Genomic DNA, 27,646 nt, shown 5'->3' with positions numbered 1-27,646 from the left:
GCCATCAACAGACACATAGAGGTAAACAACATTTACATATCATTCAAAAGAGACAATAGAAAAGCCAAAAGACCAGTACACTCCCTTGCCAGCAATCCACACCCAGATATGCAAAGATAAACACCAGGATTAACACCAGATGAACAATCAAACAGCACAATACACTCTAATCAAGGAACTATTAACTCAGTCAATCACCCAAACAGCAAACAACAGCCCAATCAAAGAACTCCCAAGGAGAGAACAACACCCCCACCAACACAAGCAGGGCAAGCCACTATATATAACAGAAAGCAAGGCCCTCTCCCTGTTCACCCTGAAGATGTTGCCTAGTCTGGCAATGAAATGTCTGCAAGAAAACAACAAGGCTCAGAGAGCGCCAAGGACTCAACAGAATCTAGTAAATATATTCAGCATATAGATTGAAAAAAAAATGAAGGGAGAGTATATAGACTTGTTGCACTCCTTTGCCAACCTGGAGCCAGTCTGTTTCACCATGTTGTCTGTATTGTGGCTTCCTAAGCTGTATATAAGTTTCTCATGAGGACAATGAGATGTTTTGGAATTCCCATTTTTCTAAGCACATTGCACAGAATGACATGATTGACACAATCAAAAGCCTTTCTATAATCAATGAAGAACATACTGACTTCTTTTTGGTATTCTTTGGCTTTTCTCTATTATCCAGCATGCCTCAGCAATAATGTCTCATGTTCCTTGGCCTTCTCTAAAGCCAGCTTGAACATCTGGCATCTCTTTTTCCATGCAGGGCTCTAATCTGCATTGGATGCTTCTAAGCATTATTTTACTAGCATGTGAAATTAAGGACATGGTACGATAGTTTGCACACTCTGTTAAATCTCCTTTTTTGGTATTGGAATGTAGATTGACCACTTCCAATCTGTTGGCCACTGTGTTGTTTTCCAGATTTGCTGGCATAGCTTGGTTAGAACCTTGACTGATTCTTCTTCTGTTGCTTGCCGAATTTCTGTGGGTATTTCATAAGTTCTTGTAGCCTTTTTACTTAGTAATGACCAGAGTGCTGATCTACCTTCATCTTCTAGTACTAGAGGTTCTTGTAAATGGGGAATACCTTCTAAGGTATCTTGGATGTTGACATCTCTACTGTACAGTATTTTAGTATACTCTTTCCATCTTCCTTTGAATTGGTTACTATCTATCCGTTGGCATCCTTTAGCATACCAATTCAAGGTTGGAACCTCCTTCTGAGTTCAGAGATCTTTTGAAAGACTTTCCTCATTTTTTCATGTCTGTTTCCAAAGTCTTTAAGGGTCTTATTGTAATACTACTTCTTGTCTCTTCTAACAACTCTCTGAAGCTCTTCGTTAAGTTCCTTTCTAAGATTTTTGTCTCTCTTCTCTTCTCTTCTTGGTAATTTCCAGTTTGTTCTGACAACCAGCTTGTTTTCTTGTTTCTTCATTTCTGGCAGTATCTTTTCACATTCATCCTTAATAACTTCTTTAAGTTCATTCCACAATTCTTCTGGTTCTCTTTTAATGAGGTGCAGGACTTCAAAGCAATTCCTGATGTTCTCCTTGAGAATGGGGGGTATATGTTCAAGATCATATTGTGGAAACTGACTGGCTTTCTTCCTCTTCAGTTTAACTCGGAACTTGCACGTGAGTAGTTTGTGATCTGTTTCACAGTCAGCACCTGGCCGTGGTTTTGATGCTATAATTGAGCTCCTCCACCTCCTTTTAGGAACAATTTAGTCAATTTGATTTCTATATACTCCACCTCGTGATGTCTATGTATAGAGGCATTGTTTTGGTTGTCTAAAGACAACTATGAAGAAATCTCAGAGTGGCAGAAATTATTGCTTTCCTGATTATCCGACTACATTTTCCTCTGTTTCCAACTTTGCATTTCAGTCACCAATCACAAGCAGCACATCTTGCTTATATGTTCTGACAATTTGACATTGAACTTGACCATAAAACTCATCAACTTATTATTCTTCTCAATCAGTGGTTGGATTATAAACATGGATGATTTGACCATAAATGTAGATGATGATGAAACGTATTAAAGGGTTGTCCACAAAGTCTAATTGATATTAGTCAGTCACTGCTTGCATTATAGCCAAGTATTGTTCTTGCTATATCCTTTCTAGCTATAAAAGCAATGCCGTTCCTTCTTTGTTTTTCATCTCCTGAGTAATACACAGTGTGATCTTCTGACTGAAGGTGTCCAGTCCCAGTCCATCTCAATTTGCCGATGCATAAGATGTCAATTTGTAGTTGTTTCATTTCATCTTTCACTGTGTTGAGCTTTCCGATGTTCATGCTTCTTATGTTCCCACTGTAATTCTGTCTTTGTGGCTTTGGATTTTTTTTCCTGTACAGCAACGTCAGCAACTAGCCATCCCAAAGGATTTAATCTAGCCACCTCATAAACACCATTAGTACTCTAAAAAATCTTCAGCTCTTCCTCAGTAGCATGTGGAGTATCATCCAACCTGAGAGGCCCATCAGCTGGCACTATATAATCAATCATTTTATGTTTTCTATCTATGTGGTTTTCTTGGTAAAAATACAGCAGTGGTTTATCACTGTCTTCTCCCACACAGTACAAATTGATGCCTTTGCCACTGTCACTAAAGCGATCATCTGCTTCCAGCCGTTTCCTATATTGCTGCTGACTAATATAGGTGCCTGCTCACTTTAGCAGGCAGTTGGGCTAACCTTCATGCCTTGAGTGACCCTGCTGGGAATATATACTCTTGGCATGTACTCCCAACATTCCTCATTCATCCCTTCCAGGAACAGCCCCCACCCCTGACCATGATGAGGCAGCACAAGAAGGCTTGGGGGGGTGGGGGTGGACAAATACATATAAAACCAGTTATAAACTTTCACCCGGAGTACTCAGCTTTCCTACTCACAATACCTGCATCCAAACTGGATCAAGTCTTGGTTTCTTCAACTTAATCCTTCCCAAAATGTTATATAGATACTGGCTCAAAAAATATACTATTTCCCTGTGAAGAATTGGTAAAAATGAAAGGCAGGACTAGGCAGTATCACCATCCCAATAATATTTCAATCAACTTTCTGGATTTCTTTCCCCAGAGACTTAATATAAATGGAAAGCAGAATGGAATCTTCCAAATATGGAATGGAGCAGAAGCCTTCCAGCACTACCATCTGAAGGCCCTTTCTCCAGGAAGAATCAGAATGACCAGAGGATGCTGTGCCTCATAAACCCAATCTAGGTAGATGGCCCAAAGTAACTAATCATGGCTATGGTATTGAAAGCTATACTCTTAATTCATTTTCTGAATGAAATTTTCCATTAGGGTGACCAAAATAGTTTCTATCCAACAGCCACATCTAAAACCTAATTTGAATTCATATAATATATATGTACCACCTAATTGATAGGCCACCATATATTCTACCACCAAGAATGCAAGTTTGACACTAGAACATAATAAATTTGGTTTCTTCAGCGGAAACCTCATCACGGTTTCCCTCAGAGCTGTAAGGACTTCATTATTTTAAGGAAGCAATCATCTTCACAACTGCAGGGACCAAGCAGAGCTAAAGCCAATTTTAAAAAGGCATGTATCTAAACAACAAATGACAGGCATCACTACTTCAGATAATTTGTCCCTATTATCCATGATATGATACAACAGCACAGTGTATGATCTTGACCATCTCAAACTCTGATATAAACATCAAATCTAGTTTAACTGCAAAATGCCAAATAAATTGGCTGAAGTGTGTCCTTAAGAGTTCCAGGTGTGTATTCTATAGACTGGTGCAATAAAGCACCTAGAAAAGTTCCTCTGGATGGCAGTGAACTGATGCAATGGTAGTGAAGACATTTAACTTATTCAGCACCATCGCTGCCACTAAATGAGTTCAGAAGTGCATTCTTAACTGTGTTAGTTTTTCTTTTATTTCAGATATTCCCAAACTCTGGGCCATGAAAAGTAAAGAATGTCCTAGAAAATGAAACCACTGCTGTAGATGCTTTCACTTACCAATTCCTCTCAAAAAAAGGTGGTCCCATGAACTTGAGGCTGTTTTACCCTGTCATTAACATAATGGACATATTCCTGATACAGCCTGCATTACAGCTTCAGTGCTGAAGCTCCCTATTACCTTCAAGACACAAATTAATTTGCTAAAACAAAACACATTTTTTATAAAGAGGGGGGGGAAATCAAAATCATCACATGATTTGAGACCCTCATATCTATGTTTTAATGTAAACCAGAGATTGTAATGGTTGCCTATCCTAAAACACACTCAGACTCACAAGCAAGGGCTTGAATCAAATCTGGTTTATTTAAGAATAGTGTGCAAGTACAAAGAAAGCTGAGAATGAGCAGAAGCGCGCCAAATACAAACTAAAAACCCTCGGTGCGAATGTAAGCCTTCCCCCTGTACAACCGTTTCAAGTTCCCCATCCCAGGTGCCCCTAACGAGTTCTGCTAATCAACGGGTAAAAAGACCTTGAACACCAACAATAACCCAAACACATTCCATCCCCAAGAAAACAGATAGACAGCCTGGTACAAGGTCTCCCAGCAGCTTCCTCCCAACTGGAACACGCGTCAGCACCATGGCATGCGAAACGTTACGATGTAAATCAAACATCGCAATGGCGAACATGACAGAGATCTTCTTAGATATTCTACTTGTTAAACAATGTAGAAAAGCAGAGAAGTATTCTTGGGACTTCTCCTTGTCTGCAAATTTCCTTCCATGGAAATTCTAAAACAAATTTGTTGGGCTGAAGTTGGTAGGCAGAGTTAAGCTGATAAATTTAAGTTTGACAAAGCTTATACGTTTAAATAACATTTATACATAAGTTTATACATTTAGATAACATTTAATTAACACCAGCCAATTTTAGTGAAGAGGTATTTACTGAAGGTATTTGATATGTGGGGAAAAAACATTAGGGACTATAGCAGAGCAAGATAAACTTCAACTTGTACAGCTGCAAACTTAGCTGACTATACCTGTAAGGTACAGTAACGCAAGTTAATTTTCTGTGTTCAGTTAAATGGGTCCTAAACCAGTTAAGAGTGTCTTATCCAAATAGATTAAAATATATGGTATCTGTCATTAACCCAGATGCAGCAAAGATACTTAGAATTATAATGCCTCCTAGTGGAAATAGTAGGAATGGTATGGATCCTGTCTCCTAGATTGGTACTTTTTATAGATGAGGTCAGAACACGTGAAGCGTTTTACAGTGAAAGCAAACAAATACAGCACCTTTGTTCTGACTGAATCCCTATTTTAAACATTCGTTGGCCATTAAACTTTGGTTTCTCATTTTCATACCCCTGTTCTTGAATTTTCAGTTTCTTGCACTCTCAGTGAATCCATAACATTTTTTTTCAGAAGCATTTCAGCAGCAACTTTACCACCATGCAATGTAGCTGAAACAATAAAGAGCAAACAAAGCAGATGTCAGCTGAAGAATTCTAAGTATTATCTTTCTTTCTAGTTAACATACCATTAACTGATTATTAATGAAGTTGATGAAATACAGATCCATAATTGTGAAAAATGTAACGTCTTCTTTGCTATATCCAATGGCAAAGAAATGTACTTACTGAAACAATCAAATATTACTTTAGCCTAGTTTATTTACAGATGACAGGAAAAGAAGTGATTTTTGAAAAGATCCATTCCTGTAACTTTTGCATTATCCCTAAAGAATTTCTATTGCATAAAGCAAACTAGCACAATGTTTTTGAGTCCTTTTTTTATCTACATCCCAATGATACGAAGGGTGATTTGTTTTAGAAGCATATGCTGTGGATACCAACAAGAAACTGGCAACCCTTAGTGGATTCCTGGAAGGAAGGAAAACATTGTTTGGTTTCCCATTTCCTTCCTATTTCCTTGAATGTACACAAGATGGCTGGCTACCTTAGCAGCAGGAAAGCAACTATCTAGAATAGCATTGCTGGGGAAATTGCAGATTTCTCTCATGGTAATCCAGAGATCTGCACTGACCTTGCCTAACGTATTTGACTTCTTAGAGTAGGAAGCCGGCAATCTGCAAACAGGTAATCTTGCAAAGGGGTGGGGTGGGATGGGGGTTAAGACTTTGTCTTTCCCCTCCAACAATCATACCTAAACTTGCTTAGAGGGAAATTAATAGGAGTGAATGGATGAATATGTGAATGGGTATATAATATCTGTCCATTTTGTGAAGGGCATGTCCATGTTTGACCACAACCTAACAACCAGCAAACTGTTGTTGAAAAGGATTTCCACCTCTGATATTCATGCTTTTCTTTCACAGAAATGGATATCTTATCTTTATCTTTATGTTTTATTGATTTTATTGTAATTCCTTTGTTCAATTGTTGTGAGCTGCCCAGAGTCATTGAGAACTGGGGGGCATACAAGTTTAATACATTGTTGTTGTTACTATTCTTTTCCGCATGAATTATGCCATATTTTAGTAGATGTGAAATGCTTCCCTTACCATTATTCCCACTGACAATGTAGTCTGGATGGAAAGTTTGAGTAGCTTTATTACAACTAGATGCATTAAGAGAAGGCACTAATAATTTTCTTGGAGCTTCTGTTGTATATTCATTCTGTTTGTATACTGACTTGCATTTTTTTTTCAATCTTCTGATCTCATCTTCCAGGGATTGTTTATGGTCTGCAAAAATAAAAATACCCATTTGAGGTTGAGAACTTACAGATATGAAAATAACTTTGACTGCCTGGTTACATTTATAAATCAAAAGGAAAATATCCAAAAATTCTCAAATACATCTTTTCCTAGAAAAGCAGTAATACTGGTCTGCAAAAGCAACTAAGTTTTATGGTATATTAATGACTAAATGTATTACAAGTTTTAACAGATTAGAGATTTCTTAATCAGATATATACTTGTATATAAAGCTTCACATTATAAAATAAGTAACATTCTTATTGTTGCTAAAGTTAAGCCTTCGTTATGTTTTCAGGAACTGACTAGAGTAGCTTTTGTTTGGTATTATTTTAAAGATTAGGATAAGAATGATTCCAGAAACAATTTCAATTCCACATAGTGAAAAAATGAAATTTGATCTTTTAAAATTTCAGACAGTCAAGAAGGATAAATTACAAAGTTATACTAAAAAGGGAGAAATAGTAAGATGGAATACTGTATGCATTGAATAACTACAACTTTAATTATGTTTCCAGTAGCAGAGGGATTGGGTTTGAATATTTCAAATTTCATCTTAAGAAGAGACTTTAATATTGTCGCAGTTGATAAGCATACAATTAAGGTGGAGTAATACCTTAATTGGAGGGAAGGTTTAGTAGTTTCAATGACTTTAACTGTGACTCAGTCAGGATCCTAATATTTGCTCATAAGAATAAAAAAGGAGGATGGGATTTAAAAGTATTCTACAATAGGGTCTGGTTAAGCAAGGCCATTTAGGCATGAGGAGGCCAATCTACCTAGGAGGAGGAATTCCAAAATCAAGCTCTGAAGAATGGAAAACCACTTTTGTACTGTTGTCAAGAAAACTATATGGACATGCCCTAACATAGATGAGCTTAGGTGACAGATGATGATCTCAGGTCAGAAAATATGCTTGTAGTTTGGGGAAGGGCATACAATTTCCATAAGTGGAAATGGAAATGATGTGGCCAGATTAAAGCCACAAGAAAGTCTGGTCCCTAATGATGCCAGTATCAAAAGAGAAATTATTTGCTTTAGGAAGCACACATAATAGCTTCCCTCAAGCAAAGTCAGTGGAGAAGCCAGCAGGAAATCCGAAGTTGCTCCCGCTCCCACTGCTTTTTTGCCCACCCATGGTCATTCTGTTTACCCGTTTAGGTAAGTAAATACTGACTTATTATTGAAGTTCCTTTGCCACTACAATTATTTTTCTATTTATAATATGTATAGATGATCACAGGATTATGCAGCACTAGGGTAAAAAAAATATGGTCAGCCTAAAATGTAGTGTCCATTCTGGTCTCATCAGACTGCACTACCTTTCTCTCAAAGGATGACCCAACAGGTCACAGGGTTGTCTAGTATTCACTAAACTGTTTAAAGCTACAGGAGAAGATGCAGTTAAAGTGTTAACTGTTCTATTTAATAAATATGGAACAAACTGGATTCAAAATTGGAGACTGGAATTCTAATTAACTGCCTGATAGGCATGCTTCAGTCATATGAGATTCCTCAAAGAATATAGACATTTGGAAGAATATAAACACAAGAGAGAGCCAGTTGGTTGAAGTGGTGAATTCTAGCCCCACCTTAGGCACGGAGCCAGCTGGGGACCTCGGGCCAGTCCCTCTCTTGCCCCCTAGGAAGGGGGCACGGGCAAACCACTTCTGAAAATCTTGCCAAGAAAACTGCAGGGACTTGGCCAGGAATTAACACTGACTTGAAGGGACCAAAAAAAAAAAAAAATCACCAAAAAACACAAGAGAAGCTTTTGTTAAAAGGGATTTATATTTATAAAGAGATATAGAGATACTCGTCAGTAAATCATTTTATTACCAGGAGTCAATAAAACTGCAGCAGAATTAGTTGTACCTGCATTTTGTATTTCCATTTGGATGTCATCAGAGGAAGTCGCCTGATGATTAAGGGTCTCCATGTCTTTTCTCATTTCTGCAACAACAGACCTCAAGATATTGTTCTGCTGCTGTAATCTCTGGATATCAGCGGGAGGAGCACGTTCGAAAACTCCTACAGCACCCTGTGGGTAACCAAGAAATTAAGGAAATTATCAGCACTGCCCCCCTCCAAAGGAGAAGCAGCTCGAAGAAGCAAACAAAATTGCACTCGGTACACAGCAGAATTACCAGTAAAGATAATTCTGATGACGTGCCATACGCACCAAAAAAGGAACAGTATAGTTAATGGTTTGCTTGTTGGTTTGCTTGTTTGCTTGTTTGTATTTCCAATTTCTGTCATCCCCCATCTCCCCCAAAGGGGGAATCTGGGCAGTTTACAACACAATCTTAATCATAATCTTTAAAATGTCTGAGGAACTGTTCTAATTAGTTAGTTGTTACTCTTATAGGTATCAAAACTTGGCTGGAGGCAACTTCTTTGAATGGCAGCAGTTCCTCCTTATGAAGAGGTACATTTGCAAAATACAGTTAAAGGCTTTTTCAAGAATCATAACGCAAGGTTACCATATATTTGCCAGATTTTCAATGTGTATTACTGTACTGCTAACCCTTTAGTAGGTTTTAGGAGTTGATTTATGATTCTGAGCATTGATCAAGCTCACTTGCAAATTTGTAACTTGTATTGTGTATGTCATCTCTCAGGTTCCATCCCCGACACCTCTGCTTAAATGGATTTCATCTTCCAAGATGGTGATAAAGTTTTGCCTAATGCCACGCAGAACTGCCACCAAGCAAGATAGGTAATACTGAGATATATGGATATATAATGGACAACATAGCTATAAGGCAGCCTCGTATGATCAATATACGAGAAATATTTTCCAGGAAATTAAATGTCACGTGTCAAATCAAGATATACTTTGTTCATAATCAGAAGCTATTTGTGCAAACCAGCATCTAGATTAAATACTTAGCTATAACATAGAAGATAAGGCTTTTCTGATCTAACCTAAGATTCTAATATATGTGGGGAAAACTTAAGAAATGGATACAGGGAGCTTCAGAATGGAAACTCATTAACTGGATGATCTCACAGGTAGAAAGGAGTTGGGGGGGTTCACTGATACTCCACCACTGCAGACAACTGTACTCATAAAATCTTGAAGGTTGGAAAATCTTCCAAAATAGCGGCTTCTGGTGGGAATGGTGGACTGAACGGCTGTGCCAGCAGGTTCAGCGGGCAGAGCTGACAATGTGGTAACTTTTTTCAGGCTCAGGCAGGTTTCCCTGAAGCCCAGAAACCTTCTCCGGATAAAAGGAGAACACCTGGAATCATCTGTCCTCCAGAGGGCTGCTTGCAGCCAGAAGATCGCAAACAGTGTTCGCGCTCGACTGGCAAGAGCCAGCTGGGAGGTGGGGACATCTTCATTTTCCAAGCTGCGCTGTAGCCTTAAAGGGACACTAAGACCAGCCACCCCATTTCTAAATCACCCAATTTATATATATTTTTAAGTATATCTACCCCAAGAAAGCTGGTTCTATTGATGCTTAACATTATTTTTGGGATTACTTTTTAATTTAAAAAAAAATGGATTTCAGTTTCCTTCCAAATATAAAGGAAGATTGAGAGTAAACATTTGTCTTCCTATTATTATTTTTGAATTAAATTTGAAAATATTAGCATTTTCCTACATGTTGAATCAGCTGATTTGAACCTTCAGCTTTTTGTTTTCACTTTCTCTTGAGAACTGTCTGGTATCTTTATGTAAACACACTTCGGAACTCTTCCATATCTTTGACTTTGGCTGGTTAAGTTCCTAGGGGGTGCCATAATCTACTGCATGAGATGTGGAGGATTTTAAACAGACTTCTTCTGACTTTCACAAGGATTTTCAAAAGATTTCTTCTGACTTCTATCAAGCTTTTATGCAAGATATACAGGACATTGTGGAAAATATGAGATCTAAAATGTGCCATCAGGTTGGAGATGTGGTGGATGAAATTGAGGAATTTAAGAGTGATAGAAAAGTCTTTTTTAAGAGTGATTTTTATTGAGATGCTGGATGAAGATTGGATAGTGTAGAAATCTAAGGGAAAGAGTGATCTGCAAGCCATAAGTAAAATTGATTTTCTGGTGGAATACCACGAAAAGAACCTGGAATCTTTGAGGGGGGCAGTTGGGCTGTTTGATTCTTTCAAGAGGAAAGCTCTGTACACATTGTGGGGATATGTAACTGCTCTGGTTTATTCTGAAGTGGGATAAGGGTTGAAGAATGTTTATCTGGTTTGCTTTAAGGATTTGATTGATGCTATTTGGTTTTAAAGATTTAGATTTACTGTTTTGAACTGTCTTTTGCGGGGCGGTTATTAAGATTAAAATTATTAAAACTTGTATTAAGGTTGAAGAATGTTTATCTGGTTTGCTTTAAGGATTTGATTGATGTTATTTGCTTTTATAGATATGGAATTACTGTTTTGAATTGTCTTTGTTTTTTGAGTTTATTAAGATTGGGATTCTTCAGCGAAGGATCGTTACCTTGTCGTGGTGCTGGAGCTTGAGCACCTCAATGATGCCATGAGCTAAACCCTGAAGGGCCACCCAAGACGGGAAGGTCATGACAGAGAGGTCAGGCTAAATGCGATCCCTGGGGAAGGTAATGGCAACCCACCCCAGTATTCTTGCCGTGAAAACTAAATGGATCAGTACAACCAGAGATATGTTGGTATACCATCAGAAGATGAGACCACCAGGTCGGAAGATGGTCAAAATGCTACTGGGGAGGAACAGAGGATGAGTTCAACTAGCCCCGGACGTGATGACGCAGCTAGCTCAAAGCCGAAAGGACGGCTAGCGGCCGACGGTGCTGGAGGTGAACAGCGAATCCGATGTTCTAAGGATGAACATGCCATTGGAACCTGGAATGTAAGATCTATGAGCCAGGGCAAATTGGATGTGGTTATTGGTGAGATGTCAAGATTAAAGATAGACATTTTGGGCGTCAGTGAACTGAAATGGACTGGAATGGGCCACTTCACATCAAATGACCACCAGATCTACTACTGTGGACAAGAGGACCACAGAAGAAATGGAGTAGCCTCCATAACTAATAGTAAAGTGGCTAAAGCAGTGCTTGGATACAATCCAAAAAATGATAGAACGATCTCAATTCGAATTCAGGGCAAGCCATCTAACATCACAGTGATCCAAATATACGCCCCAACCACAGATGCTGAAGAAGCTGAAGTAGAGCAGTTCTATGAGGATCTGCAGCACCTACTGGACAACACGCCTAAAAGAGATGTTATTTTCATCACAGGAGACTGGAATGCTAGATTTAAGGGACTGGACTTAGTAGATAGGGTCCCGGAAGAACTATGGACAAAAGTTCGCAACATTGTTCAGGAGGCGGCAACAAAATACATCCCAAAGAAAGAGAAAACCAAGAAGGCAAAATGGCTGTCTGCTGAGACACTAGAAGTAGCCCAAGAAAAGAAGGAAAGCAAAAGGCAACAGTGATAGGGGGAGATATGCCCAATTAAATGCAAAATTCCAGAGGTTAGCCAGAAGAGATAAGGAATTATTTTTAAACAAGCAATGCGTGGAAGTGGAAGAAGACAATAGAATAGGAAGGACAAGAGACCTCTTCCAGAAAATTAGAAACATCGGAGGTAAATTCCAGGCCAAAATGGGTATGATCAAAAACAAAGATAGCAAGGACCTAACAGAAGAAGAGATCAAGAAAAGGTGGCAAGAATATACAGAAGACCTGTATAGGAAGGATAACAATATCGGGGATAGCTTTGACGGTGTGGTCAGTGAGCTAGAGCCAGACATCCTGAAGAGTGAGGCTGAATGGGCCTTAAGAAGCATTGCTAATAACAAGGCAGCAGGAGACAACGGCATCCCAGCTGAACTGTTCAAAATCTTGTAAAACTGAAATACTTTGGCCACAAAATGAGAAGACAGGACACCCTGGAGAAGATGCTGATGCTAGGGAGAGTGGAGGGCAAAAGGAAGAGGGGCCGACCAAGGGCAAGGTGGATGGATGATATTCTAGAGGTGACGGACTCATCCCTGGGGGAGCTGGGGGTGTTGACGACCGACAGGAAGCTCTGGCGTGGGCTGGTCCATGAAGTCACAAAGAGTCGGAAGCGACTAAACAACAAGATTGGGATTATTAAAATTGTTGTACTATTAAGTATAATAGCAAACAATTTATGTGCTTTTTAATTTGATTCTTATTAGACAGAAATGCATAGAATAGTGGTAGGAAGGGAATAATTAAATAGGTGTTATCTTTTGGAGGGGAGAAAGAGGTTTAGGTTTATATGAACTTTTTTTTCTTTATTTTAATATAAGGGGGAGGAGTAACTGTACTTAGTGATTTTTATTATGTGTTCAAGTGGAATGACTCATAGAAATAATGTGAAGTTTTGGTTTTATATAGAGTAAGAGATTGATTATGGAAATGTTTGTATATCCTTGCTGTTAAAAGTCGGAAGCAACATCTTTTTGTAAATTTGGAAAAATTTTCTCTTGTGTTTCTGCACCTTTTTTAGTTTTTTTTCTTTCTTTGTAGTTTTTTGTTTTTCTGTAGTTTTTATTCTTCTCTTGAAACTTACTAAAATTTACTATAAAAAAATAGTACATGAAATGATATTTGGGATTTGAAACTGCTACCTACTCTCTTCCTCTAAAAAGTAGGGACCACTGATTTTAGTTCTCTCTATTAACAGGAAGAGCCCTTCTGTTTGCAGAGTTGACTTCAGATCCAGTTCTACATTTTGCTAGTTTTGACTTGCCATTCAAAAAACCTAATAAATATCAAATGGAAACAGTAAAAACAAGGAACAGCTAAAGAAATACTAAAACTTTCTTTGCTTGGCAGTAATAATTCCCAGTTTCATATAAAAGGTTTCTTGCTGCCTCCAAACATTACAAAAATGGGTTTTGCCTAACTGCAGAAATCTCAAAAAGAGGCATAGATCAACTACATATTTTTTTTTCCTGGTATATAAACAAAGTTCTACACATAAAATAGACATAAAAACACAATACAAAAACATATACAAAAACATAAACCTGCAATACAAAACTAAACATCTACCTTATACACACACACACACAGGAGAGAGAGAGAATCAGTCCACTTCTATCCTTCATTTTCATCACGGATCCATTAATCATTCCTTATTCTATTATACTTTTGTAATCGCTATTTAGATTTTCCATTATTTCTCCTTGTTTAATCTATACAACCCTTTATCATCAAGCTGTTTTTCTCTATTTTTGTAATATAATCCACAAACAGAATCCAATCTTTAATAAAAGCCTCTGTAGATTTCTCTCTCATTAGATGTCGGTTTTGCCATCTCCAACTACATATATTTCTTAAACTCTGTAGGAATAGCTCACCTTTAAAAAGTTACATGCTGTAAATATTCTTATTTCTTCACCCTTTCTTTATGAGAGAATAAAGGGTGTCTACCTGTGATACTCAGAGTTTTCAAATGCTTGAAAATGTCAGATAGCACTTTGACATGCGGGAAATAACGAATACAGAGGCAAAAATACACAAGAAGGAAATGAAGTTTAAGTTGGTCTGAAATCTAAACAAAGGTCCATATGCTTAAAGCTTAGCCTATCTTTCCAAATGTAAGTCAGCAGAATATTTTCAATCCTGATATATCATATATCATTTTCTTAGCTGATATTTTCTGTTTAAAAATTCTGTAACTAAACATTTTTTAGTCTCCATTTCTGAACTCTTTTCAGAGAGGGTATACTTTTTAGAACAATGAATAGTGGGCAACCACTAGAGTGCAGCATAAGTTTTTTCTAAGGTTCAAAATAGTCTCACTCCACATTTTTGACAGTATATATGAAATGGCTGTTACCAGTCAAAAAATTAGACTGTCTAAAAGACAAAAGCAAGTATCAGAAATGTTGTCAAGGCTCAGAAACAGAGTGATATTTTTCAATGATTCATGTACTGTGAAGGGCTTAAATATGATTTAAAGGCTGGAATTGCAGATGTGATGGTAATAGTATTTTGACCACACAGAGCAGTGTTGAATATTTACATAACACTTGAGTTACTCTTTCCTGCTCAAGAATTGGGAAATTTACAAACCTTCAAGATTTACATCAAAACTTAATGCATCTTGGAGCCAAATGGTATCTGAAATAAATAAGTTCTTGCTGCCTACTGGAAGACAAGTATATAAGAACCAAGCAGGGCTTCTTAGAAAGGAGTGTCATAGTTTCAATGCCATCTGAAAAGGCCCTGCTTAATACTGGGTCCAAAAGCATTTTCCTAGCCATGAACCTGATTTTTCATAAGCCTATTTCTGAAATAGACTGTATATTGGAACAAGAAAACCTCCAATCCATAGCACCACCATTTTTTTCTGGACTAAGCTTCAGTTGCTTCATCCATACCCACAATCCATCATTATTTCAGACATTTATCCAGAACTTCCACACTCATCTCCTTTGGGACCATTTTGGTAATTAAAAAGACACGTCTTATCCAACATGGTAAAAGACAGTGAATCATGTCTGTAATCATGTCTGTGTGTTAGATTAGATGTTTTATCTTACATGTGAAACCTTTCACACACTTGTATTACATTGGATGGTTCTGAAGGATTCACCCAAATTCAGATTTTGGATTTTCCCCCCATGACAATCATAGTATGATGGTTTTGAAAGATGATTAAAGAAATTTGATATTTAATCTTAAAAAGCTTGAGGGAGTATATCACAGCATTCCTCAAGCATTGAAGAGCTGATACAAAGAATACCACAGTCTATTCTTTAGATCTTAGAACGCAGGGTACAAAATAATAAGCTTCAGTCACATTTCAGTTGAACATTAGAAAAAAAAATCCTAACTGTAACCATGCTTCAATAGTAGAATTAATTGCATAGAGAGATTGAGTTCTTCATTACTAGATTACAGTACATTTGATCTTAACCAAAAAGGCCGAGAAGCAATTTATTATGTTCAAGCAAAAGCAAATGTTACAGATGCTTTAAACTGGATTCCTGCATTGAGAAGGGGTTTAAACGTGATGCCCTAAATAGCCCCTTTCAACTTTATAATTCTGCCTTTTAAATTCTAATAAAAAAATTCTTCACTGTATAATATTTACTGGCCTTTTTTGTATCTGATTTTTATAGCATATTACAGTCATCCTACCTACACTATAAAACAATTCAGTTACTCTTTGCACTGATCTTCCTTTTGATGCATTGTCAGACATATCCACAGAACAATCTCCCTGAAAAGAAAGGTTGCCAACATCACTTAAAAATAGTGTTTTTATTCAGAAGAAATGACTCAGCAATTCCTCAAAAAGTAGCTTATAAATATTCTTGTGCAGTAAAATGTTTTCTTTATACCATTCTTAGGAGAAAAGTGTCACCTCATAACTAACTAGCTTTATCCTTTAAATGATTTAAAAGGAAAACTTTGCAAAGAATTCTTGGGCTACTTTCTATTTCTGGTTCTAAACTATGTTAAGAGCCAGTTACTCATGCACTATAATCTTCAAGGGCAGAGAGCAGTGAAAATGACTCTGCAAATAATAAAAAGCTATTTTCCTCCAGCCTTTGTCAGGAAATATAAAACCTTTCAAAGTTAACCATAATGCCATATTGATGTAAGCCTAAAAATAGCTGAGGCTAGCAATCATTCAGCCTAGGGATGGGCAACCCACAGTCATCAATCAAACCCCAATGTTATTGTGCCTTCCCCAGAGCTCCCTCCTCGGTTGCTATCAAAATTCAGCAGCACAATTTGCCACTCCCCTTTGCCAGCACTATTTGCTATTAAAATTAGACACTAAAGAATCTTTAAAACGTTTTTGGAAAACATTGGAAAAGTTTTATTTCAGTTATGGGCTCCTTTCACCTTGTGTTACCTATCATCCAGGGCCCGGCTAGGAATAGTGGTCACACACCTGATATGGTATTCTTGTTGGAGCGGTGCCTTTGTGATCTGGAATTGGTGGACCTATCTTTGGTCCCCTTGTCACGGTCAGATCACAACCTGGTGCCTGTGAGCTTCTCTAGGGTCACCCCTTCGTAGGGAGGCAGGACCTATTAGATTGGTCCACCCTTGGTGACTGAGGGACCCTGATGGGTTTCATACGGAGCTGGGGGTTATAACTGAGGGTCAGCTGTGTGTCCTGCTGAGACCCTTGTCGCCACCTGGAATAGGAGGGCAACTGAGGCTTTAGATAGGATTGTACCCAAGCAATCTCTCCCAACCCATGGACCTCATCATGCTCCATGGTATATGGAAGAACTGAGAGGGATGAATCTGATCAAGAGACATCTAGAGCATCACTGGCAGAAAACAAAAAATGAACCCGGCCGAACACAGGTAAGAGCTGCTATTAAAGCCTATCTCCTGGCGATTTGTGTGGCGAAGCAGAAATACTTCTCTGCACAAAGTGCATCTGCAGAAAATCACCTGGTGGCCCTCTTTAAGGTGGCCTGATTCTTTCTGGGCAAGGAGGACTTGGAGGTCTACCTGCAGGGGCGCGCTGAGGAATTTGCTGATTTTCTGGCAGATAAAGTCAGTCGGATTCATTCCCAGTTGCATGTTGGTGTGGATATTGGTCCAGTGGAGATTCCTGGGGTAGGTTCTTGCCCAGTTATCTGGGAATGGTTTGACTCTGTTGCTTCTGAGGAAGTAGGACCCTAGGGAATGTGAGCTCGGCCACCTGTGTTTTAGATCCGTGTCCCTCCTGGCTAGTAAAAGCTTCCTGGGAGGTGACGTGCGGGTGGGTACTAGTGGTGGTTAATGCATCTCTGGATGAGGGGGTGGTACCCCAGCTCTTTAAGGAGGTTGTGGTTCAACCCCTCTTAAGAAGCTATCACTAGATCCCACCCTGATGGACAATTTTCATCCTCTCTCCAACTCTTCCCTTTTTGGGGAAGGTTGATGAGAAGGTAGTCACACTGCAGCTCCAGGGGGTCCTGGATGAAACAGATTAGCTGGACCCCTTTCAGTTGGGATTCAGGCCTGGATATGGGATGGAAACAGCATCGGTCATGCTTTTTGATGAACTTTGGCAGGAGTGGGATGGGGAGAGTGCGACCATCCTTGCTCTGCTTGACCTCTCGGTGGCTTTCAATATCATCAACCATGGTATCCTTCTGGAATAGCTCTGGGGGTTTGGAGTGGGGGCACTGAGTTGTCCTGGTTCACTTCCTTTCTCCGAGGCCATTTTCAATTGGTGTGGATTGGGAGTGAGAGGTCCAACCTGTGGACCCTGCTTTGCAGGGTTCCACAGGGGTGGGTACTTTCTCCGCTCTTATTTAACATCTACATGAAGACACTGGGTGAGATCATCTGTCACCATGGGGTGAGATATCATCAGTATGCTGATGATACTCAGTTGTACATCTCTGCCATCTCTGCAGAAGCATAAGGTCCTCACCTAACAACAACACAGTCCTTGCCTAATGATCACATCCGGAACTACCGGAACTGTTGTCGCTAAGTGGTGAAGTCACGTGTTTTGCCTAATGACCACTTTGCTTAGTGATGGAAATTCCAGTTCAGATTAGGATCGTTAAGTGAGGATTATCTGTAGATTTGAATTTTCCTAACCAGATGCATATCTTTATTCTTATCACAATTGAATATTCTGTTGGATTTAGTCCAGTTCATTTTGAATTTTGATTTTCTCTTCTAAACAATAGTATTAGCCAATCTAACTTGGCATCATCTGTATGTCTGAATATTCAGCAAAACCCTTGTATGTGCATATATAAAAGTAAAAGATAACCTCTTTTATGTAGAAATTATTTCATGCAAGCATTTCATCACATTTAGTGAAATTTTAATGCAAAAATATCCAATGAATTTGTGCATTATCCAAATATTTTGATTAAATATTTCTGTTCTTCTCTCACAGAAAAGCACTGACTATAACTTTCTAAGATTACCTCAATTCAATAAATAGCATTAAGTAATTCCAACCTGTTTCTCTTTTAGCAAGTGAAGTTGCTGAACAGCTTGGTCTCTCTCAAGGGTTACACCAGACAAAAGTACCTCTAATCCATGTAATTTCTCTTCCTTTTCTTTTAGTGCAGCAGTAGCCTATAAAACCATTAAAGGAACTTGAGAAGAGTTTCAGAAAAAAAAATCACTCTTGTCCTCTTGTACATTTAATATCCCATTACATACACAATATTTAATGTTTGGAATACAATTAAATTCAGTGCAGAATATTACGGAAAGGCATATACAGGGAAAAAAAAGAACACATAAATGAATCCGAAGGAGTCTTTTAAAAGGCATAAAACTTTCGTGAGCTGCAGCTCATTCCATCAGATGCATAGAGTGGCTAGACTCCTGATTTTTTGCCACCACAGACTAACAAGGCTGTCCTGTTATAATATTAATGAATACAGCAGTGTACTGCTTTGGATTTGATTTTGAAAAGCTGCTTCAGAGCATGTGGGAGCAAAATCATAGCACCTTTCTGCTACTTTAATCAGTTGCTGTTCTCCTTCAGCAGCAAGTCAAGGTACAGTATTTGTCTCACACTGCGAAGTCCATAGCACCTGGGAAAGAGTCTTAACTCGGACTAGAAGGCCAATTCTGTACAACACTTTAGGAAGTGTGTGTATGACAGGTTCGATCCAGGAGGCAGTTAGCTTCTCTTTACAACAGGGGGTTATACCCTCCACTTTGAATACCCCCTCCTGAAGAGTCTCTCTCATTCCCTGGCCAATTTCTATAGATATTGCCCAGTATCCAACATTTCCTTTTTAAGAAAAGTTGTGGAGAGAATAATGGAACTTCAGCTCTAAACCATCTGAGAGAAAGTAAATTATATGGATCCTTTTCAGTCAGGATTCAGGCCTCAACATGGGACAGAACCGCACTGATTGGCCTAGATAACCTTTGTCAAGACTTGGATAGGGGAGCATACTCCTCTTGCTCTTTCACAACGCTTGATGGCGTTCGCTATCACTGACCACGGTGTCCCCCTGGACAGCCTGTGGAAGCTGGGAGTCAGGAGCACTGTTTTTGCAGCAGTCCCATTCCTTTCTAAGTGGGTGGTCCCAATCTGTGGTGTTGTGGGAATAAAAGATGTCTACTGTACATACTTGCTCCCTTGTGGAGTGTTGCAAGGTTCATAACTTTCTCCCCTGCTATATAGCATCTACATAAAGCCACTGGGTCATCCACGGGGTGCAGTAAAATCCATATTGGTGATATGGCAATTACACATCTCCAGCCTGAGCTGAGCTAGAGATATAGCAGAAGTCTTGACCTGGCATCTGAATGCTGTCAGGTTCTGGATAGGATAGGAAAAAATAAGCTGAAAATGGAATCCCTGAAAGACAGAAGTGCTGTTTGTCCAGAAAGCATCTGATACTTTGCTTGCTCCAGTGAAAATTTTGGATAGAGACGCAAACATTCTTTCTCCTACACTCACCTGACCTTCTAGATTCACAGTTACTTCTAAGTAGGAAGGTAGAGATACCTGTACTGCAAGACCACCACTTCAGCTCTTGCAATGTTATCTGGGTTTCATTTAGGCTTGTTAATGCTGAGGGAATGGATAAAGTGATCTAGATCTAGGGGGCTTTGCCCAGCTTAGGCTAGTAGACCAATTCCAGCCCTTTCTAGAGCATGATACCCTGGTAACAGTTACCCATGGCCTTATCATCCTTCAGTTTGACTACTGCAATGAATTCTATATGGGCTGCCTTGGCAGACTACATGGAAGCTGCAGTTGGTGCAGAATATAGTGGCCAACTACTGTAAATGAGAGCTGCCCATGCCATATAACATCAGTTTTGCAGGTGCTACATTGCCTCACAGTAGGCTTCTAAGTACTTTTTGAAAAAAATTATTTTATTTAGACACCACCCGACTACAAACTGATTCTGGGTAGCTCACAATATAATAGAAACTGTTAAGAACACATTAAAAATAGGTAAGATGGGATCTGGCCATGTAACATTAAAAACATACACAAAACACATCCAGCTACTATTCGAGCTACTATTTTTAACTTATAAAATCTTTATGGCTTGGGGCCTATGTACTGCAAGACCACCACTTCAGCTCTTGCAATGTTATCTGGGTTTCATTTAGGCTTGTTAATGCTGAGGGAATGGATAAAGTGATCTAGATCCATACCCTACCTGGCTCCCTTGGGAAATGTATAAATAAAAGGTTGGATCCAGGGGGTAGTCAACCAAATGGGCATGCTGAGAATGCCCCCCAAGTGAGATCAGTGGAGGGAAAGCTAGGGCATGATGTCTTCGTGTATGCCTCATTAATACGGAAATGTTAACCTTTGGAGGACCAGATAGTGCCCCCACTAACAGTATTCCAGAGCAAAGTCAAAACAGCTTCTCCACAGTTTAATTTATGATGAATAATGGGGGTGCTGCTTATTCTGATGCTGGATTATGTGGTCAGTTTTTATGGATTTTATGTTTCATTCTTTTATAAACTACTGGGAGTTTTAAAAAGTTAATAATTTTTCTTAATTAAAATAAATTTATTCAGTTTAGACACCACCTGGCTACAGACGACATTGGGCAGCTCACAATGTAAAAATAAACTAATAAAAAATAAACCCAGAATCTGACATCAGCACTACACTTTCAGATGCTCAGCATCCAACCATGGAAATGGCTCACTGTTAGCAGCTATTGCTTTTCAAGTTCCAACATCTATCTGAGTTTGGACCCTATTTTTGACAGAATGTAGGTGGAGAGAAAAAGAATTGATCCTGGCATGCCCCATCTTGCTACTCAAAACTGTAACCAACTAAGCTGCGATTTTCTCTAACTGGTATCTTAATGATGCTCTACTCTCATCTGTAGACAATCTTCCTAGGAAGAGCTTTAATCTTAAACTGAAATCTATCTGTGCTGCTTATATAACTGTACAGAAATTATTAAAAATAAATCACCGGCTATGGATCAGGGAAGACTGAACAAATTACAGGAAGAGAGCACTGATCCTGTCAATAAGATGGAACATCTTGTGTATTTGTTAGAAGCATAGAAGCATTAAACCAAAAGTATCAAATACTCCATCATAAAAGTCTCTGCTAACACCATCTGCTGAACTGCTAGAAATGCTGACCTGGTCCCTGGCTGTTGACAGGCTCTGTATCAGAGCCTCTGATTTGTGATATTGATTCCTTTCAGCATTCTCGCAACGCCGCTGCCATTCCAGCTCTCCTTGCACTTTAGCTCTTTCCAAACTCTCTTCTTTCTCTACTGCTAGTGAAAGCTGTTGCTTATATCTGATACAGGGGAAAGAAAGGAAATTACTTAAATGTTAATTTAGGAGAGAAGAGAGTCAATGTTTACAATGCTATAAAAATGATGTATTTTTTTAACCCTTTACCACCGAGGTGCACTAACACGTATTATTCCAGCCTAGTAGCAACTGGAGTTGCAAAGTGAAAGATAATGACTTAAAAATCTTTTTGCAAACTGACAAAAATTCTTGCATCACTCTTTAAGTTTATTTTGAAAAAGAACATTCTGTTATTAATAGTGAGAAACCATGTAGTATACCAAATAAGCTAAACTTTCAAAACAGAAATGAAATGACAAGACATAATATAAAACTTTCACACAGAGAGAATATGGAAGACCATGAAAAGCTTTCTTCAGCAAAGATACAGTACTGCAGTGAAACAAAAGAAAAAAAATCTAATCTGAGAAAAGAAGCATTCATGCAGAGTTAAAAGACAGTATATAAAAATGTGGAAGTTCAATAAGAGGCTTAAAGTTTGTCTTCTGCCTGAGCAAAATAGCAATTTATTTGCATGTTTCACTCTCTCTCCTCCATGCAGACTCAAGGTGGTTTACATGGTTTCTTCCACCCATCCATCATTATATCATCACAGCAGTTCTGTGATACCAGTTAGGCTGAAGCGCAGGGAGTCACCCAGTTATCCTGCATACTTCATGGCTCAGTATTATTAAGAACCTGGATTCACTCAGACTGATTCCCTATACCATATGCCACAGCTACTCACATTGGTCTTCTGGATGCATTATCATCCAAGTGATTCCCCATTTTAATATCACAGCACTTAGCTAGCCAACTTTTGATTAATTGTGTTCATGGCATATCTGAAGTTTTCTAAGGCTTATTAGGATATGGCAACCAGCATGCTCAGAATAATTTTCTTTGACCTTAAAACTTTCTGTTCTTTTAAGAGAGAAAAATATCAGAATGCTGAAGCAGAGCATGACATAAAGGAAGCAATCAATCCTAGCATTCTCACTGTATCTCTTGAGTTCTCTGGCTGTAGAGCATAAATTGCCAAAGTGGTCAGATTGTGTGTCTGGCTCTCTTCCTTCCTTCTACTTTAACAGATCAGTAGCCTTTTAGATGGAAGATCAGAACCACCCGTATAGCCTGACATGAGTATAACTGGGTGAAAATTGTTGGTATTTGTTTCTGCTTGGATTAAGCTGCAGAGAAGGTATCCATGATAACAAATTGTTTTCTTAAGTGTTTGGCAGAGTCAAAAGGTCAGGCCTCATTTGGTTAACAAGGTTTAAGTGTTCAATGACCTTATATGGGAAACTGAAACCATCCTCCACTTCCTTGCCTGATTTGCATTTAAATAATCCAGCTCTGCCAGTTACCTGCTCCTTTGCTTGCTTCTCCTGTTTTTGCAGCCTCTTTTTCTGCTCAGCACACTTGTGTGTGTCTGTACTTGTATATGTTTTTTTGTATTTAAGGATTTTGCCCATCCAGGGCTCTGGATAAGGAAACTTTATATTCTATGTTTTTCTTTCAATACAATTATTTTTGTTGAAATGCCTGATGTCTTCTTTCTGATCTCTCAGGCCAAACACTTTCCAGCACTCTGCACAAACTCCAACAGGTTATGGGTGCAGGCAACCCAGAGAGAGCAGAGAGATCAGCTAGGCACCTCATTTGCATTTTAAAGGCAAGCCACAAGGACTGGTGAAGATTTTTCCTTGGAGCCACCCGGAGGCTTTCCAGTTGCTGCTGGTCTTCAGGACAAAGAAGCTGAGCTGAGGTGACTTGCAAAAGAAGAAAGAAGCCATGGCTGCCTCCCAGCGCTCAGCAATGCCACTCAAGCATCTATAAGAGACCAACTACTTAAACTGGAGCCTCAAAATGGAAATGTTCCTGAGCACCCAAAATCTTTGGAACCCAATCGGTGAGCAAATCCCCTAAAATCCCAGTGCTGAATGGCTTAGATAGGATGAGTGGGCCAGAGTCACCATTATTTTGGGAGTTGAGGACAATCAGCCAGTGAATGTGTGTGGCATGCAGTCTGCAAAGCAACTTTGGGATGCTTTGAGAGACTTGTATGTAAAGGCAACAGCAGGGAGTAAAGTTACCCTGACAAAAACGCTGTACAAAGCCTACCTTGCAGAAGGAGATAGCCTTCCTGAGCACCTGCATTATATTCAGCAGCTGTTTGTTGAGTTGCAGGAGAGAGGAATGGAATTTACACCTCTCACAAAATCCTATAACTTCCTGTCCTCACTGAATGAAATGTGGGACACGCTGATTTGTACCCTGGAGGCTATGCCTGAAGCAGACCTCACCCCATCGTATGTTACACAGCGCTTACTCGCTGAATGGGAGAAGAGAGAGGAAAGATACCCCCCCATCTCTTCTGGAAAGCTGCAGTACCAGAAAACAAGGGAAAAGAAGGGAAAGGAAGCTGAGGCCACAGCGCTAGCCAGCCAGCGATGCTTCACTTGTGGTTCAGCTGGACATTTGCAGAAAGACTGTGCCTTGAGACCCAAGAGTAGAAAGACAGAGAAGAAGAACACAAGGGCAACACAGAAGAAGGCTCTTCAGACAAGCCAAATTGCACAGGTTGCTAAGAAGGGTGATCTGATGTATGGGTGTTAAATTCTGGGGCCAATTGTCATTTATGTAATTGTAAAAGCTCTTTTGTGTCACTGTCTAAAACTGAAAGACAAAGTGTATCTTTGGCTGATGGGTCTGTGACTAAAATTATGGGTAAAGGTGATACGTATTTATCCTGCCTGGGAGAAACTGTGAAAGGTGTGCTTTAGGTGCCAAATTTACAGTCAAACCTTTTATCTGTAGCACAATTAGTAGCATCTGGATATGTCATAATATTTAAGAAAAATGGTTGTGAGATACGTAAAAATGGTAAATTGCGTGCTACTTGTATTTTAAAAGACTTCTTCTACATTGTGCAAAATGCAAGGAAGCCAAGCTGCAAAACTGCAGTTGACAACATTCCAAGTCATGACCAGTGTGTACATTTGATGCACAGGAGATTTGGTCATGCTAATTTCAGGTATATAGTACAAATGCCACAGCTGTGTGCTGACCTGAAGCTGAAACCCTGTGACAAATACTTAGACTGTGGGGTTTGCAAAGAGTGCAAAACACAAAAAGCTCCTGTGAGTAAGCACAGTGATAAGAGTCACAACTAGACCTCTAGAAATTGTACACTCTGACATTATTGGTCCTTTTGCTCCAAGTTTTGGACAAGCAAGGTTTGCAATGACCATAATTGATGACTTTTCCAAATATACATTTATCTATCTGCTAAAGCATAAAGATGAGGCATTTGAGAAGTTTAAATTTCCAAAGCCTGTATCCGCACTGCAATGTGACAGAGGAGGAGAGTTCCTTTCTAACAAATTTAAAAGGTTCCTGGCAGAAAAGGGGATAGAACAAATTTACAAGAGACAATGATGTGCTTGCTTAAAGATTCAAAATTATCTTTTAAATTTTGGGCTGAGGCAATGTCCACTGCCTGTCATGTTCAAAACAGACTATATAACTGTGATTCAGGACACTCCATTCCACTTGTTTTATGGTGTGAAACCAAAGTTAAACCATCTCAGGGTATTTGGTAGTACTGCATGGGTTCATATTCCAAAACAGCAGAGAAGGAAAGAAAGCCATCTTTGTTGGATACGAACAAAGCCAAAGAAGCTACAGGTTCATAATAGGTGATAAATTAATAATTAGCAAAAGCTTTTGCAGAACAAAACTGGGGGAGATTAAATTCTAACTCTCCAGTTGATTTAACAACAAGAGAACGGCAAGGCTTTGCTGATAGTGAGCCACAAGAAGATTTTTTGCCTAGTGAGGACATTAAACCAGAAAACTAATAAGCCCGCACCCCTCCTGGGAGCACATGCAGGTCAAAGGCTGCCCACTAGTGGTGTAATCAAAGATTAATTATGAATAAAAACTGAAAAATTAAGGGTTTAATAAAATAATTCACCTTTCAATATCTTGATTTAAGGCAACCACTTCTGCTCTCAGCTTTACTACTACTTCTTGCTGTGCTTGAATCTGCAGATTCTTTGAAACTGTCTCCTTGGATATCTGGGCTACTTGAGAATCCCAGTTTGTTTTCAGTTCTTCTAGTTCATGTTCAAGTCTTCAAAAATAAACAGCTCAAATTTAATGTCTTTGTTTTATTTTAAAGAAAACAAGCAATTGTCTCATTTATCTAAGTGATCTGAAGGTCAGTCAAAGCATCATGAAAATTGGCAATCTTAAAGTGAAATATTTATATAACATTAAAATTATATGATGCAACATTAAAATTATAAGATGCAATATCATGCATATACAATAGATTTGAATTCACTTAAATTTCAGATATATGTAATAAACCCTTAAGGTAAAGGTAAAGGTTTCCCTTGACATTAAGTCCAGTCGTGTCCGACTCTAGGGGGCAGTGCTCATCTCCGTTTCAAAGCCGAAGAGCCGGCGTTTGTCCGTAGACACTTCCGTGGTCACGTGGCCGGCATGACTAAATGGAACGCTGTTACCTGCCTGCCGAAGCGGTACCTATTAATCTACTCACATTGGCATGTTTTCAAACTGCTAGGTTGGTAGGAGCTGGGACTAGCAACGGGAGCTCACCCCGTCACGCAGATTCAAACCGCCGACCTTCCGATCGGCAAGCTCAGCAGCTCAGCGGTTTAACCCGCAGCACCACCGCATACAATACAAATAGGAGGAAACAGTTACCATTTAGGTATGTTCTCTATACAAAGATTGTAATATCTTCTGTTACTGACATAAATTGGTTCCTAAATCCAAAATACATTCTATGAAGAGATGATTCTGATTTCATCTAAGTGAATCTACAGTTTTAGATAACTTTCATTAAGTTAGTTGTCTTTTACCAAGACTCACAGTAAGTTAAACAGAGAATAATAAAAGATCAAATATCTTGTACAAACCCAGTCAATACCCAATTTAGATTCCAAATAAAGAATCTATGAACCACAGAAGGATTAATTAGGTCAAAATATTTTAAAATGGGGATGCATTCAAGAAATCTCCTGGCCTACAATGCCTTCTCATATTCCTGAACTGAGTTTTCTCCACTGTTAATTGGGCTATGGGAACATAATTATTATTCAACCTTGTCTTTATCAGGTAGTTTTCTGGTTTGCTCCTTTGGAGGAGATAATTCTTGGTCCACCATGATGCTATCTACCTCTGTTGTGGCTTGGGATACAATTTGTTCTCTATCTCCCTGGCATGGGAAAGGAGGGAATAAACCTGAAGCATGGCCTTTCATTCTATTCCTAGACTGAAGGAGGCTTTCCACAAAGCACCAAGTGCTCAGCAAATATATATCAACATTACAAAGCATTCCAGGTGGTATTAGGGCCACTAACCAACTGTATCATGCCACAGAGCAAGGCAGGAAAGCTGAGCAAAATTTGTTTTAGTCTGTGGCTTGGGTTGATGCATCACTCAAGCAGTGTGGGAATCCCAGGCTGGGGGCGGAACTCTGTACATGCTCATCCTATGCAGCGGAGGATTAAGAGGGGGCAAGAAAGAAAAGAGATTTTTTCCCCCAGTCTAAATTATGGCCAGGCTCAAGAACTCCTGCCTGTCCCAAATATTCTTCTCACTAAGTTGGGCTGATATGGGAAGCAGGATGGCTCTATCCCTGGAAAGGACATTAAAGATGAACCCTGTCTATTCAGTTAAAAGAGGATGTACCATCCTGAAGTGGAGGGTACC

The 27,646-nt window shown here is 39.1% G+C and overlaps 1 protein-coding gene across 1 annotated transcript in view; it reads right to left on the bottom strand.

Moving 5' to 3' along the window:
• CCDC57 (coiled-coil domain containing 57) overlaps nt 1-27,646 on the bottom strand; it is a 93,308-nt gene that overhangs the window by 6,797 nt on the left and 58,865 nt on the right. Inside the window, exons 8-13 of the mRNA XM_063293262.1 lie at nt 25,878-26,036; nt 21,740-21,902; nt 18,602-18,721; nt 8,557-8,722; nt 6,487-6,669; nt 5,328-5,425 (exon numbers count right to left, since the gene is read on the bottom strand). Of these exons, the coding sequence (XP_063149332.1) occupies nt 5,328-5,425; nt 6,487-6,669; nt 8,557-8,722; nt 18,602-18,721; nt 21,740-21,902; nt 25,878-26,036 (889 nt within the window). The remainder of the gene's footprint in view (nt 1-5,327; nt 5,426-6,486; nt 6,670-8,556; nt 8,723-18,601; nt 18,722-21,739; nt 21,903-25,877; nt 26,037-27,646) is intronic.

Source organism: Candoia aspera, chromosome 2, assembly GCF_035149785.1.
Source record: "Candoia aspera isolate rCanAsp1 chromosome 2, rCanAsp1.hap2, whole genome shotgun sequence".
In the NCBI taxonomy this organism is placed as follows: Eukaryota; Metazoa; Chordata; class Lepidosauria; order Squamata; family Boidae; genus Candoia; species Candoia aspera.
This window is presented reverse-complemented; position numbering and strand designations above follow the sequence as displayed.